This window comes from Alosa sapidissima, chromosome 23 (genome assembly GCF_018492685.1).
Source record: "Alosa sapidissima isolate fAloSap1 chromosome 23, fAloSap1.pri, whole genome shotgun sequence".
NCBI lineage: Eukaryota > Metazoa > Chordata > Actinopteri > Clupeiformes > Clupeidae > Alosa > Alosa sapidissima.
The window spans coordinates 11,375,925-11,388,972 of NC_055979.1; the positions used below are offsets into that span (position 1 = coordinate 11,375,925).

General features: G+C 40.3%; 1 protein-coding gene across 5 annotated transcripts; it reads left to right on the forward strand.

The window, feature by feature from the left end:
* The first annotated feature begins 1,236 nt into the window (after positions 1–1,236).
* Positions 1,237–9,870, forward strand: LOC121698305 (splicing factor U2AF 35 kDa subunit). Of its 5 annotated transcripts, XM_042080310.1 has the most exons (10): positions 1,568–1,699; positions 2,143–2,230; positions 3,414–3,480; positions 3,915–3,986; positions 4,422–4,488; positions 5,638–5,687; positions 6,184–6,282; positions 6,627–6,760; positions 8,578–8,670; positions 9,585–9,870. In XM_042080310.1, exons 6-10 carry the CDS (start codon positions 5,658–5,660, stop codon positions 9,694–9,696), a joined length of 468 nt encoding a protein of 155 aa, XP_041936244.1. In that variant the 5' UTR covers positions 1,568–1,699; positions 2,143–2,230; positions 3,414–3,480; positions 3,915–3,986; positions 4,422–4,488; positions 5,638–5,657; the 3' UTR covers positions 9,697–9,870. The 5 variants fall into 5 exon arrangements, with proteins under 5 accessions (XP_041936245.1, XP_041936242.1, XP_041936240.1 ...); XM_042080306.1 differs by lacking the exon at positions 1,568–1,699 and adding an exon at positions 1,424–1,475 and having other exon boundaries at positions 3,414–4,297; XM_042080309.1 differs by lacking the exon at positions 3,915–3,986.
* Positions 9,871–13,048: the final 3,178 nt, after the last annotated feature.

The window sequence follows — 13,048 nt, forward strand, 5'->3', positions numbered from 1 at the left end:
TATTAGGGCCACACATGAAGAAAAAAATATTTTTTGCCATGACGAGATTAAACTCGCCATGTCGACATTAAAATCGACATTTCGAGAATAAAGTTGAAATATCATGTCGACTTTAATCTCGACGTGTCGACATTAAACTCAACATTTTGAGTTTAAAGTTATTTGGAGAGAGAACGACCGCTCGGGACGATTGAAAGGGAGGACGAATGAAACATTGCAGTTTTCTTCGAGTGCAACAATGATTAGACATAGGCTAGGCCTACATCATGTGGACAAAACATAGAACATGGGTAACCTCCGTTGCTCAGCTAAATAGGCTACTTCCTGTTATCACGGAGTTACAGGCGACAAATGCGATGGTCAAAACGTCATTATCGGTTTATTTATTTATTGTAGGCCTATTATTAAAGAGTGTTTTTAATCTAAAGGTTCAACTTCATGCTTATGCACTAGACTATGTATAAGTGCTCTCCCCAATCCCAGACTTTCACATTGCATGTTTGTTTGTAATGGATGCAAAACAGCCTATTGCTGAATGTATGGAGGGACGAATGAAGCTACGTCCTATCGACCAGGCAACCCCATTCTAAGTAAATGCACACATATTCCCTCACGGGATCAAAAGAGTATAGGCCTATATACGTATACATATCTGTGTTTATAGCCTACTATATGTATTGCAGGTGAGACATGAAAAAGCAGTTTTAGAAAAATGAGTTGCCAACCTGAATGAAGGCCTGGGTCATGAAGGGCAGTTATTTGGATGTGCGGTGGCCTTACCCACGTAAAGAGTGAAATAACATTTTGTAGCCTACTATAGAAACATTATATCATTGGAAACATGCATTATTCTAGCTATATAATATGTTATAACCGCGAGATACAGCGCTTTACGATGACGGCAATGAGTTAACAGAAGACGCAATCTACAGCTAGCCCATCTGAATATCTGCAATCTATCTGAAATAACACCTATTTGAAGTAGGCATATTATTCATGTCACATATTGTGTGTTAGTGTAGGCTACATATCTTAAACTGTAGACTATGTTTAAACTGTATTTCGAGTTTAATGTCGGCATGACACGTCGAGATTAAAGTAGATAGGCCTATATTTCAACTTTATTCTCGAAATATCGAGTTTAATGTCGACATGGCGACTTTAAAGTCAACATGTCGAGTTTAATCTCGCCATGGCAAAAAATATTTTTTTTCTTCATGTGTGGCCCTAATACTCCGTCGTACTTATGCAATATCCTTATGATTCCATAGCCTAAAAAATAAGTCTTGTATCTGACCAGACTTTTCTTGTTTTTGTATCTGACCAAACTGTACAGAGATCGTTTTCAACCATGACCTAACCACAAAAGGTAGACTGTGCCGCAAATTGTGACTCGATGTCGTAAAATACAAGCGAACAAGCGACCCGAAAATGGCGGAGTATTTGGCATCCATTTTTGGTACAGAGAAAGATAAGTAAGTAGTACACCAAAGTTAAGTGTTTTAGCAATACATGTTAACATGATACATACTTAAAAGTACACTACAGCTTATAGCCTCTCATTTTTTCTGTGCAGGCGGCAATGTTATGCTAATCAAACGTGTGGACAAACCTTGCTATTCAACTAACGTTAACGTTAGCTTTTGTAGAGAGGGTGGGTGACTAAGTTAATAGTGAATTTCAAATCTAACATCAACAGGTGATGCTATGCCATATACACGAAAGAATCGAAGTAGTTCTATACACGTTACCAATTCCATACAGCTCTTGTGGGATGCTGTTTAGCTTACTTTTTCAAACCTGCAGTTGTGACAAAGTCCTCTCAGGCTGTTTGTGATGAGTGTGTTATGCTATTTAGATAGAAACGTTATCGTGCGTGCATTGGGTATGTGTGGATGCCATAGCCATAGTTTAACGGTTTTATTTTATATGTGCACATTATGGCACAAATGAGATAATTTCGAAGACAGTCAGGTGGATCCTCGTTTGACCTCCTTCCGGTGTGTTGGGTTCAGGCAATATATATATATATATATTTTCTGCTCTGTGCCACTTTAACCGTATTAAACACCAATGCGTTTGGTTACTTTTAAATAATACTAATGTAGGTACGTCTACCTTTGATTTATTAATTGATTTTAGGGTCAACTGTTCTTTCTACTTCAAAATTGGTGCATGCCGCCATGGCGACCGCTGTTCCAGGTTGCACAACAAACCCACTTTCAGCCAGGTAAGATCTTTTTCATGTATGTGGGACATGCCCACCATACTTCTCATTTTACTATCAAACCAGATTTCACATATTCTGTTAATGAAATGATTTTGCACCGTCCTTTTATGTAAGTTATGTGTTATGTTCTCTATATGTCTTTGTTTGACTAAAGTGAGTTATTATACAGTCCATTGCTGTTTTTCCACTATGGTTGCATATACAGTATTACAGTTACTTTTGTTAGAATACAAATGCAACAAAAGTTGTAACAGACTCTCCATGCACCTATCTATTTTTCACATTATTTATGTTTATTAAACATGTTACTCTTGTCCCAACAATGTCATACGTTGCATGCATAACATTGATTGTGTTTTGGTTCACAGGCTCTGATTTTGAAACATAACACAACAACCTTATATATGAAGCATTACCTTACCATAACATTGTAGGATAGACTAGTTAAATTTCCAACTAAAACAATGTGTGGGGACTTGGGAGACTTAGGGAGTTAACTCAGTGTAGGCCATTTTATAGAGTCTGCACACAATCATTATTTTTACCCCATGTTGGTTTTCTGAAGTAAAAGGTATGGTGCCATTCTCAGATTTAGTCTTTGGCGGAAGACACTTTCCTCTGCATTGCTGTATAAACTACGTTACAGTATAGTATAAACTATACTACAACTTGAATTCCCACATTTCTTCCCTATGTAAGTGAACACAACATAGCATAGACCATCCATCAACTTGCAATGCTGTCTTTACCTTTGAGCAACAGTTGTCATCATGATCAGAATTAAAATATATTCATCCCAGTCCTAAAGTAAGAGAAGATGTCAACTTCCAAAGTCATAGTTTTTATGGAGCTTAAAAATGGTTATTTTATTCTGTATTGGGTAGCATAAAACACATCACTGGGTTAGGTGTGTCTGTTAGAGAGACAATGAGACCTTTTCACTTAGTTTAGATCCACACTTTTTTTTTTTAAATTCAGATTTCTTCGCAGTTAAAAAAAATAAATAAAAATTAAAAGAAAGAAGAAAAACTTTTTGAGACAATGGAGTCCACATTATTACTTCCCATCTCCAAACTGTAAACAACCAAACAACCACCACTTTTTTGTAGGTTTGCTCCATTTTAGGGGAGCTTGATGGGGAGATTGATTTGATTTGGATTTCTGTGTATTCCTCCCTCTGCAGACCATCTTGATTCAAAACATCTACCGTAACCCCCAAAACAGTGCACAGACAGCCGACGCGTCCCGCTGTAAGTCCTATTACTCCACAGCAGGGCGACAGGGGGGCGGCTAGTTCACCCCCTCTTTTTTTGTTATGATTCCGGCTCCTCCCGGTGTAGGTCCAGCTCAAAGCCTCTTGTGAAGAGGCAGCCTCAGCACTGTTAAACAGGGCTCCCAACCTTCCAGCACATCACCTGCTCATGGAGAACATTCAGAGCACCCCCGCTCGCTATGGCAGCAATGCAAGTCGGCAATGCACCCCTCTCTCCCAAATGAAAAAAGAATGCAATAGGTAGCAAAGAGCCTGAGCGTAATCTATCCTCATGTTGAGCCCTGTGTAGCAGAGCTGATGCTTTGCCTCCTGCACAGGTAAGTATTGTCTAGGGATGTGATCTGGGCCATGGTGTTGCAGTGTGGGCACGACCATGTCCTCCGCTAACCTCCGCTTTACTTTCTCCACAAGGGGCTCAGAACTCTGCCTGACCACATCCTGTGAAATTGGTGTTGTCATTCCTATCACGGACCAACCCAGCACGTAGATATGATATTATTGTTTAGGGCATATGTGCCTTATTAGTGGCGTGTAAAGCACCTTTTTTGTATACATGCACACATAATGTATATAACAGTTGTTTGTGTGCATTTGTAAATTGGTATGTGTAAAAGAACATGCATACATACATACATACATACATACATATAAAAATAAAAAGTAAAAAAATGTTGATAAAAATGAACTGTTTTCTGTTGTCTAGAGTTCATGCAGAGTTCTGCTCACTTGATATTTTCAGCTTCTCCAGATGTTCGGTTTCGTGGAGTCATCTAATCCCCCTTCTTTCCCCCCAGGCCAACCTCCTGTTCATGCAGTTTCTTGTGTTTACAAATGCTGATAATCATCAAGACCTCCTCATTTAAAACCCCAACTTTGCTTAGACCTGTAATTTACAAAAATGTACATTTTGTATTTCAGACCATTGCCCTCTTGAACATTTACCGTAACCCACAAAACAATGCCCAGTCTGCTGATGGTTTACGGAGTAAGTTGTCCCCGCCTCATGTTCACTGGACCCCAGCAGGGTAGACTGCAAACATCTGGGGCCCTCTCGTCTTTTGATGTGATCACCTTATCTGCCATAATGTGTGTTGTGTTATTGGGTGTGTGTGTGTGTGTGTGTGTGGAGGGGGTTAAGCTACAAATTATACTCAGAATAACTCTTGGGGTATGGAAAGGGATGCTGCCATAGTAATGCAGATTTCAAAGAGTCTTTGAGGCCCAGTCTTGGCGCAGATGTCCAATAAATGTAGAGCAAAGCATTTCAGGAAGCCAACAGTAATTCAAACCAAATGTGAATAGCCTGCAATGTATCTTAAAAAGAAAATATTTGTAAACAACTATTGTTTGTAAACTACTATAACAACTTGTCACAGTGTGTTTTGTTAAATTATTAATTTAAACAGAAACGGCAAACAGTAAATGCTCCAATATAGGCCTATGACCATCACTGAATTTTGTCATGTCTCTGAAAACACCACCTGAATACGTCTTTAGTGGCATTGTCTTCTCATTCTCTTAAGTGAATATGCAAGAGCGGACATAATCAGGATTCATATATGGGTTCAATTCAAGTACTAGTGTAGGAGCTTGCATGTATGCATGTGCACATAACCCTGTGCTTTTGTCCTTCGCTAAAGGAATCTGGACCATTTTCCCACTATTTGTTAATTGTCTCAGGTGTGGCCTATGAGGGGGTTAGTCTAAAGGGAGGAATTTAGGGCTGTATTTTGAAGGCAGTAATATGCTATAAGTTAGTAAATGTAGTGGAGTGTGTTCTTAGTGGACTGACTATTATACTCATGGGGAACAAATAGTCCTGTGAAGTCCTGTGAAGTGCAGTAGTGTTTAGCTGTCTACTTAAAAGTATTTTGGAGCACTCAGGCGTTGATAAATGAATACCAGATTACTGCCCTCAAATTAGGGCCCTTGTTGTCTTATTTCTTTGCACTTTATTGCTTTTTAATGTTAATTATATTGTGAATTTGTTTTTTTACTAACAAGCATGTCTCGAAAAAAACCCAACATGTTTAAGTTCATAAAACATTTATCTGATACTTTATGGACTGCGGGCATATTTTGAATCGCTTGAAGGTTTCCGTTTTTGATAGGTTGTGTTTATGTTGTTTGCCAGGTGCTGTAAGCGATGTGGAAATGCAAGAGCATTATGATGAGTTCTTCGAGGTGAGTGCCCCCAGAGCCTGCAGAGAGAGAGAGGTTCAAATGAGTGTGGGCGCTGCCAGGGCACAATGTGTGCTGACCAATGACCGTGTATAGAGTCATTGGTGTGGGCACTGCCAGGGCATGATCTGTGCCGACACATTCCCACCCCCTACACGTCATCTTGCATACAATTATCTCCTCGTGGTGAAACCTTGTAGCGTGGTCATGCGTTTGTACACTATTTCACAATGAGGACACGGTACAATATTGACTTTGTGGAGCGGATGTGCAGGTGCTGTGTTTGTAGAAGGATGACGAGATTGAGGAATGGAAAAACGCAAGTTTTTTTTTTAGAGGTCGTCAATCTCTGACGAAAAAGATGAAGTAGCCAAAGGTTACATAACTGTTCTAAAATACAGTATGCTGCCATATTAAATGATTTATTTTGGGTTATTAAGTATTTTAAAACGTTATGATTTTGTCATGAATTCTTCTTTTGTCATCACTTCTTCAACAGGAGGTCTTTACGGAGATGGAGGAGAAATATGGAGAGGTGGAGGAGATGAACGTGTGTGATAACCTCGGTGACCATCTAGTCGGAAACGTTTATGTCAAGGTTGGTAAAACGTGACCTGGGTTATTGGTGTATGGGTATCATGTAAATAAAAGTAAATGTTGAATTATACAACTGGTAAGATATGTTTTTTGTATGTATGCATCAGTTTTGTCTCCTAAGGCTGTGATCTTTTTCTCTTCAACCAACTATTGTGATTCATATAATATTTAAGGTGCATAAGTATCACTTTTTGTTGTGAAATGTTTGAGTGGGCCAGACTGCATAATAAGTAAGCAGTGTTTTTAAATAGCGTAATGACTGTGTAAACTTTAAAACCCCATTTTGTCGTTATCTTCACTTCACATCCACACACTGAACTCCCACTGCTCCTCTCTGACTGTTAGTTCCGCCGTGAGGAGGATGCAGAGAAAGCTGTGATGGACCTGAACAACCGCTGGTTCAACGCCCAGCCCATCCATGCAGAGTTGTCACCCGTCACCGACTTCAGAGAAGCCTGCTGTCGACAATATGAAATGGGGTCAGTCACTTGCTTCCCCCTACTATCACCTGTTCCACCTTCACTTCCTGGTGACCCAGGCTCATCTGTATGATGCAACAGATATGTCCGGTCAAACTATTTATTAATTTTCTGATTGGACAAGAGCAGAGGCTTCACCAGACCCCTATTGGCCACAGTATTGAACTGCTGTGCCCCAGTAAATTAAGTTAAGGTTTTTAACTAGCTCCTGTTGCCTATTTAACAGCAAATTATTATATTATTATTATTATTATTATCATTATCATTGGACTGTGCCCCGTTAGAGTTTTGGGTCAAGTGATACCCCTGGACAAGAGGTATTTCAGAGTAGGGATATCCCAAGACATCCCAACTCGGACTCTTCACTGCTAATAATCACTCTGACGTGAAAGATCCATTAATTCAGTCATTTCATAACATCACATTTGACAGTTACTATTTGCATGAGCCAAGACTGAAAGGTATACAATAATATCAAACATGTTCAATATTATCGTAGTATAAAGACGAGGAAAAGATTGTCTTAAAACAACTCAGACTGCCACTTTACACAAAACGATTAATGCTGGCCTTACATTGTACGTTTTCATGCGATTTCACAGTCAGCGACTGAATTTCCAAAGTTGGGCAGAAATCATGGGAGTCCACTAGATTGTGTAGTGTAAGGTGCCAATCTTAGCGGTTTTAAGTCAGTCTCTTTTTCTAGTCTTGACGTTCGATAATATCAAACATGTTAGATATTATCGCAAGTCTTTTAGTCGTGGCTCATGCAAATAGTGATGTGAACAATATAAAAAACAACTCTCCAACACCAAACAGGAAGGGGCAAAGTAGGCGACAGCTGTAGCCTATATGATTATTTGTTATTTTGTTTCTTATAAATTATTAGTCAGCTATTCCACGTGACCGAACGACTCTATATCGGTTAGTGATGTCACACATGAAACAATGCTGCAGAAATGCGAAAATATGACTGATAGGAGTAGGTTATCTTTGAGTTCCTGTTGATATCTAGTGCACAATGGGAAATAATTTTAAGGAATCTAGTTGCAGTCTTGTAAATAGTGACCCTGCAAAATCTCGTCATTGAAAAATCATAGTCTATGACTAGTCTGTGACTTAACAACTCTATGACTTGTCTTTAGATGTGAGAGAGATAGATCTAAGACTATAGTCTTTCAAAATTATTTACTAAATCTTTGCAAAGTATTTCAGTGTAAGGAGGGCATAAGATGACCAAAGCACACTGCAACTCTAGTAAAACTGGAAGTGATTTCATGCTTTGGATATGTCTCTGAAATCATTTGAAAATCAAATGATGTACGTCTTGCATAGAATAAAGACTTCTTGGTATACCTTTATCCCACCTCGCTGTGTTTGGCAAAAGTTAAGTTGCCAATAGCAGTGATATTCCTGCTGTGTCTGGCCACAGGTGCTGTCAGAGTGCCTCTTCACACACAGTGACCCCAAACTGACCTACTTATAGAACTAGCTCTGCCCAGAACCAATGTCTGAATGTTTTTCAAGTGCAGGAACCACATTTCATTAAGGTTAGAGGGCACTGACCGGCATTCAAGAAGTGATTTCAGAGCTTGGTTATTGTACCTGCAGGTGGTTATTGGCATCTATACTTTAATACTTTGCTGAATATTAGAATTTCTTTTTTTATTTCTTTTTTTTGTTAATGGTGGTTGAATCCACCTAGTTTTATTAGTTGTGACGGGAGATTCCTTATACTCTACCTGCTAAACAACATTAACTGAATCTTAAAATGTAAAGAGCTTTTGTGCCTGACGGCATTCCCTTTTTCCCCACAGGGAATGCACAAGAGGCGGCTTCTGTAACTTCATGCATCTGAAGCCCATCTCTCGGGAGCTCCGGAGGGAACTGTATGGGCGCCGCAGGAAACGGTAAGCATTTCTGGAGACACACTTACACACTGTGCCGTACCAAGCCAACAGTTGGCCTATGTTGGGCCATTGGTGAGCATGTGTTGTAGTGTTTGCATTGTGACCCACACCATTGGCACATCAGGGAAAGAGAGGTAGAGTTGAGTATTGTCTGCATAGCAGTAATAGCTAAAATCCATGGGAGCAAATGAGCAAGGAAGTGGTGTAAGTAGAGAAAAGTAAGGGCCCTAATACTGATTCCTGAGGCACACCTGACGTGAGGTCATGAGACTTTGATACTTGTCCCTGCCAAGACACCCTGAATGAACGCCTTTAAGGTAGGATTCAAACCAGTTAAGAGCTTTCCCAGAAATTCCTACTTCAGATAATGTAGAAAGGAGAATGTCATGGTTTACAGTATCAAAGGCTGTAGATAAGTCAAGTATAATTAATGAGAACATAGTTAGAAAATGGCTGTTTTATTTGACATTGTTATTTGTACACGGAACTATAAAAATCACAACATGTAAACAGGGAAATATCGGAGTTCTTTTGTCACTATTGGGAGCTGTGGGATATTGGAGCCGCTAACTTCGAGGCACTGTGCTAAGCTAGGCTAGTGGTGGGTGTGTCAGACTGTTACTGCACGCACAGAGACGAGAAGGGTATGTATCAACTTACCTAAATCTAGGAAATACAGTGAATAAACTAATGTCCCAAAATGTTGTGTCTTTTAAAAGAACAAACTATTCCAGAACTGAGCGAAGTATTAAACACATGCGTGACTGCCTGCAGAACAGCAGGTACGATAGACTGCAGAAGAGTAGACGGTACAGGATCCAAAGTGCATGTTGTTGGTCGAGTGGGTTACAGTGTGTGTATAATTAACTTATCTCTGAATTTTGCTTATTCTTTGTCTCTCTGACCCTCTTTAGGCACCGGTCGCGCTCACGTTCCCGTGAACGCCGTTCTCGTTCTCGTGACCGAGGCCGCCGTGATCGTGAAAGGAAGAGGTCGAGGGATCGGGAACGTTCTGGAAGATTCTAACGCACCTCTTCTCATCTCTCCGTGTTCCCTTGTCCCTTCAGTTCTGAACCATTCAACCCGATCAAAATTCATTTCAAATGTTGGGCTTTTTTTCTTCTCGATTATTCCATTTACTCTTTTTTTTTTTTTAATAACTCAAGAAGCCTGATTTCTCAATAAATTACTTTGTAGTTATTCTGGACTAAGTGGTTTTCTTTCCAGTTACAGCCTAGGTTTGGCTACACTCCACTAAATCCACTGTGTAATGCCTTTGCGTTTGGTCAACTTGATTGGTGAAAACCTTAAGAGTGCTATGAACGGCAGGAGAAATGCCAGTTTCATAGGCCAACATGCTTTTCAATGAGGTTAAATGTAGATCTGCATAGAGGAGATTACATATTGTCGCACATGCGTATTAGCATAACTTCCTAATTCCAGAAGAAGAAAAAAATGAACACTGCACATCAAAGCACTCCGCCTCAAGTTTCCATTGCTCTTGATCAGTTGGAACGCTAAGTTAATATGGTGGAAATAGGACATCTTTAAGTGTCAATATAGTGTCAAAAACATGATTTATTCCAGAACATAACTTTCAGATGGAAGTTTAGCGTCAATTGCCCTAAACCAGAGACTTTCTAATGAGGAGACACAGCACTCAAAAAATCCTCCATAGAAATGCATTGGGCTAGTTTGTAACGCCAATATGGCCGTTACTACACATATCACACCCCTTCCTCGGCAAAACGTCGACATGTGAATACATTGAGCCAATCATGTGGTGTGATGTGAATACATTGAGCCAATCATATGGTGTGTTGTGAAGACATCGTGCCAATCATGTGTTGTGATCTCGCAGAAACCGAAAAAATCGCCACATACCGAAATCATCGAGTCTAAACCATGCGATAGGCGCGCACAATGACATCCTCACAGCATGCACACCTGCCTGGATATGTGTGGAGTAGTGTTGCGCGGTTAAGGTTTTTTAACATCCGCACCCACCCGACCCGTCAGGAGCGTCGATCCGCACCCACCCGACCCTCCAGTCATTTAATGCCTGCTAGAGGTAGCTCGGAATGCAATCGGTTGCAATCCAGCGATAAAAAAAAAAAAAGCATAAACTCATGAGCGTCGGTCTGCCCTATATGTAGGCTATATCCTCTGATTGTAATGTTTACAGATATCTAGGCGATATTTGTAACATTTATTTTGTATTTGGCCTGTTATAAAATCATGTAGGCCTATTGAACAATTGAAACACATTGTGAAGCCCAAAGTTGGAGACATGCACAGACATTGCTGCAAATTTAAATCCGGATTAGGCCTACTCTGGAATGGCTAACTGTACAGGGGAGTGCTTTAAACTTTAATTAAAACTTTAAACTTTAATTACACATTTGTGTTCGGTAAGGTCTGCTGTTTATTATGACCGCCGCGCAGCGAAGCGGCGGTCATATAGGTTTAGTCAGATTTTTTTTTTTTTTTTTTTTTTTTTTTTTTTCTTTTTCGCATGCCCAAATTTCCGTCAATGATTCCCGGGACACTGAAAGACCGGGGTACACGAAACTTGGTGGGCATGTAACCCCACATGGATAGCATGGAACCATCGTTTTTCGTTTTGATCTGTAGCCCCCCCCCGCTGGACTGGACCCCCGAAAGGAGGGTAGGACAAACACAGTTCTCTGTGAATATCTCGAAAACTGTAGGGTTTAGGAGGACCATTTTTTTTTTTGTATGTTGATCTCAAGGGGCCATGTCAACCCATTCCATAACCACTCATTTCATGTATAGCGCCACCTAGTTAAACACAAAAAAGTAAAAATGAGGTGTTGTAATTGAAGGTATCTGTGACCTAACATAGTCAAAACTGCACGAAATTGGAATTGTAGGATCATTATGACACCCTCTGTATGCACGCCAAGTTTTGTGGAATTCCGTTCATGGGGGGCCACACAATAAATTAATTTATGTTACTATACACCAACTGGCCTGTAGGTGGCCGGAGACAGTTTTCTGTGAATATCTCGAGAACCGTAGGGCCTAGGAGGTCCACCTTTTTTATGTATGTTGGTCTTAAGGGGGCATGTCAACCCATCCCATTACCACTTATTTCATGTATAGCGCCACCTAGTTAAAAATTAAAAAGCAAAAAATTAGGTGTTTTCATCACAATATCTCTGGCTGACAAGGTCAAAACTGCACGAAATTAAAAGTGTAGGATCATTATGACACCCTCCGAATGCATGCCAAGTTTTGTGTACTTTCGTTCATGGGGGGCCTTACAATAAAATAATTTATGTGTACATTTAGTGACGTACACCAACAAGGATTCCCGGGACACTGAAAGACCGGGGTACACAAAACTTGGTGGGCATGTACCCCCACATGGATAGCATGGAACCGTCATTCTTCGTTTTGATCTGTAGCCCCCCCGCTGGACTGGACCCCCCGAAAGGAGGGTAGGGCAGACACAGTTCTCTGTGAATATCTTGAGAACTGTAGGGCCTAGGATGACCAATTTTTTCCGTATGTTTGCCTCCAGGGGTCATGTTAACCCATTCCATGTGCACACATGTGCATAAACAGATACACACGCACACACATACATTTACAGTAATCATACGTATGACACATACTCACACAGTGGACATATGTACGCATGCATGCACATGCACAAACACACATACGCAGGCAAACACACAAGCACGCACATACACACACACACACACACACACACCCACACACATAAACATAAATTTGTACACGCACACATGCACACAATTCAAGAATTTTTCCCGTCATCTACTCCCTGAATTTTTGGTCATTGATACCCGGGACACCGAACCACCGGGGTACATGCAATTTGGTGGGTATGTAGCCCCACTAGACTTTTACGGAAAAATTTCATTTCGTCCCCGGGGTTAAGTAGGATTAAAAGAAAGCCAAAATAAATATTCATCATCATCATCATGGCTGCATTTTCAGTATTGGCGAGAAGTAGTCGTTTGTCCACTAGATGGCGCGTCGTTGCAGTGAGACATAATTTTGTTGGACGTTAAAAGTGGGTTGGAAAAAACAATGGACGCTTCATACAAGGACTGTAATTTACTGCAGCGAACATCTAATAAGGATAGGACGATGTTCACATGAAGTGTAATTCCCATTTCTTCTTGAAGCCGAAATAAATCTCAGGATGTTTATCGGACATGCTTGGTTTTTACTGCAGGTACGTTAATCTTGTAATATCAATAAGGACCTAGGTAATGTTACCGTTAGCGTTGGTTGAGTGATGGAGGCATTTGATGTATTGCATTTGTAGAAAACTATAAATGCGGTTATACCAAGCAAATGTATAGCAGCACTGTTTGTATCT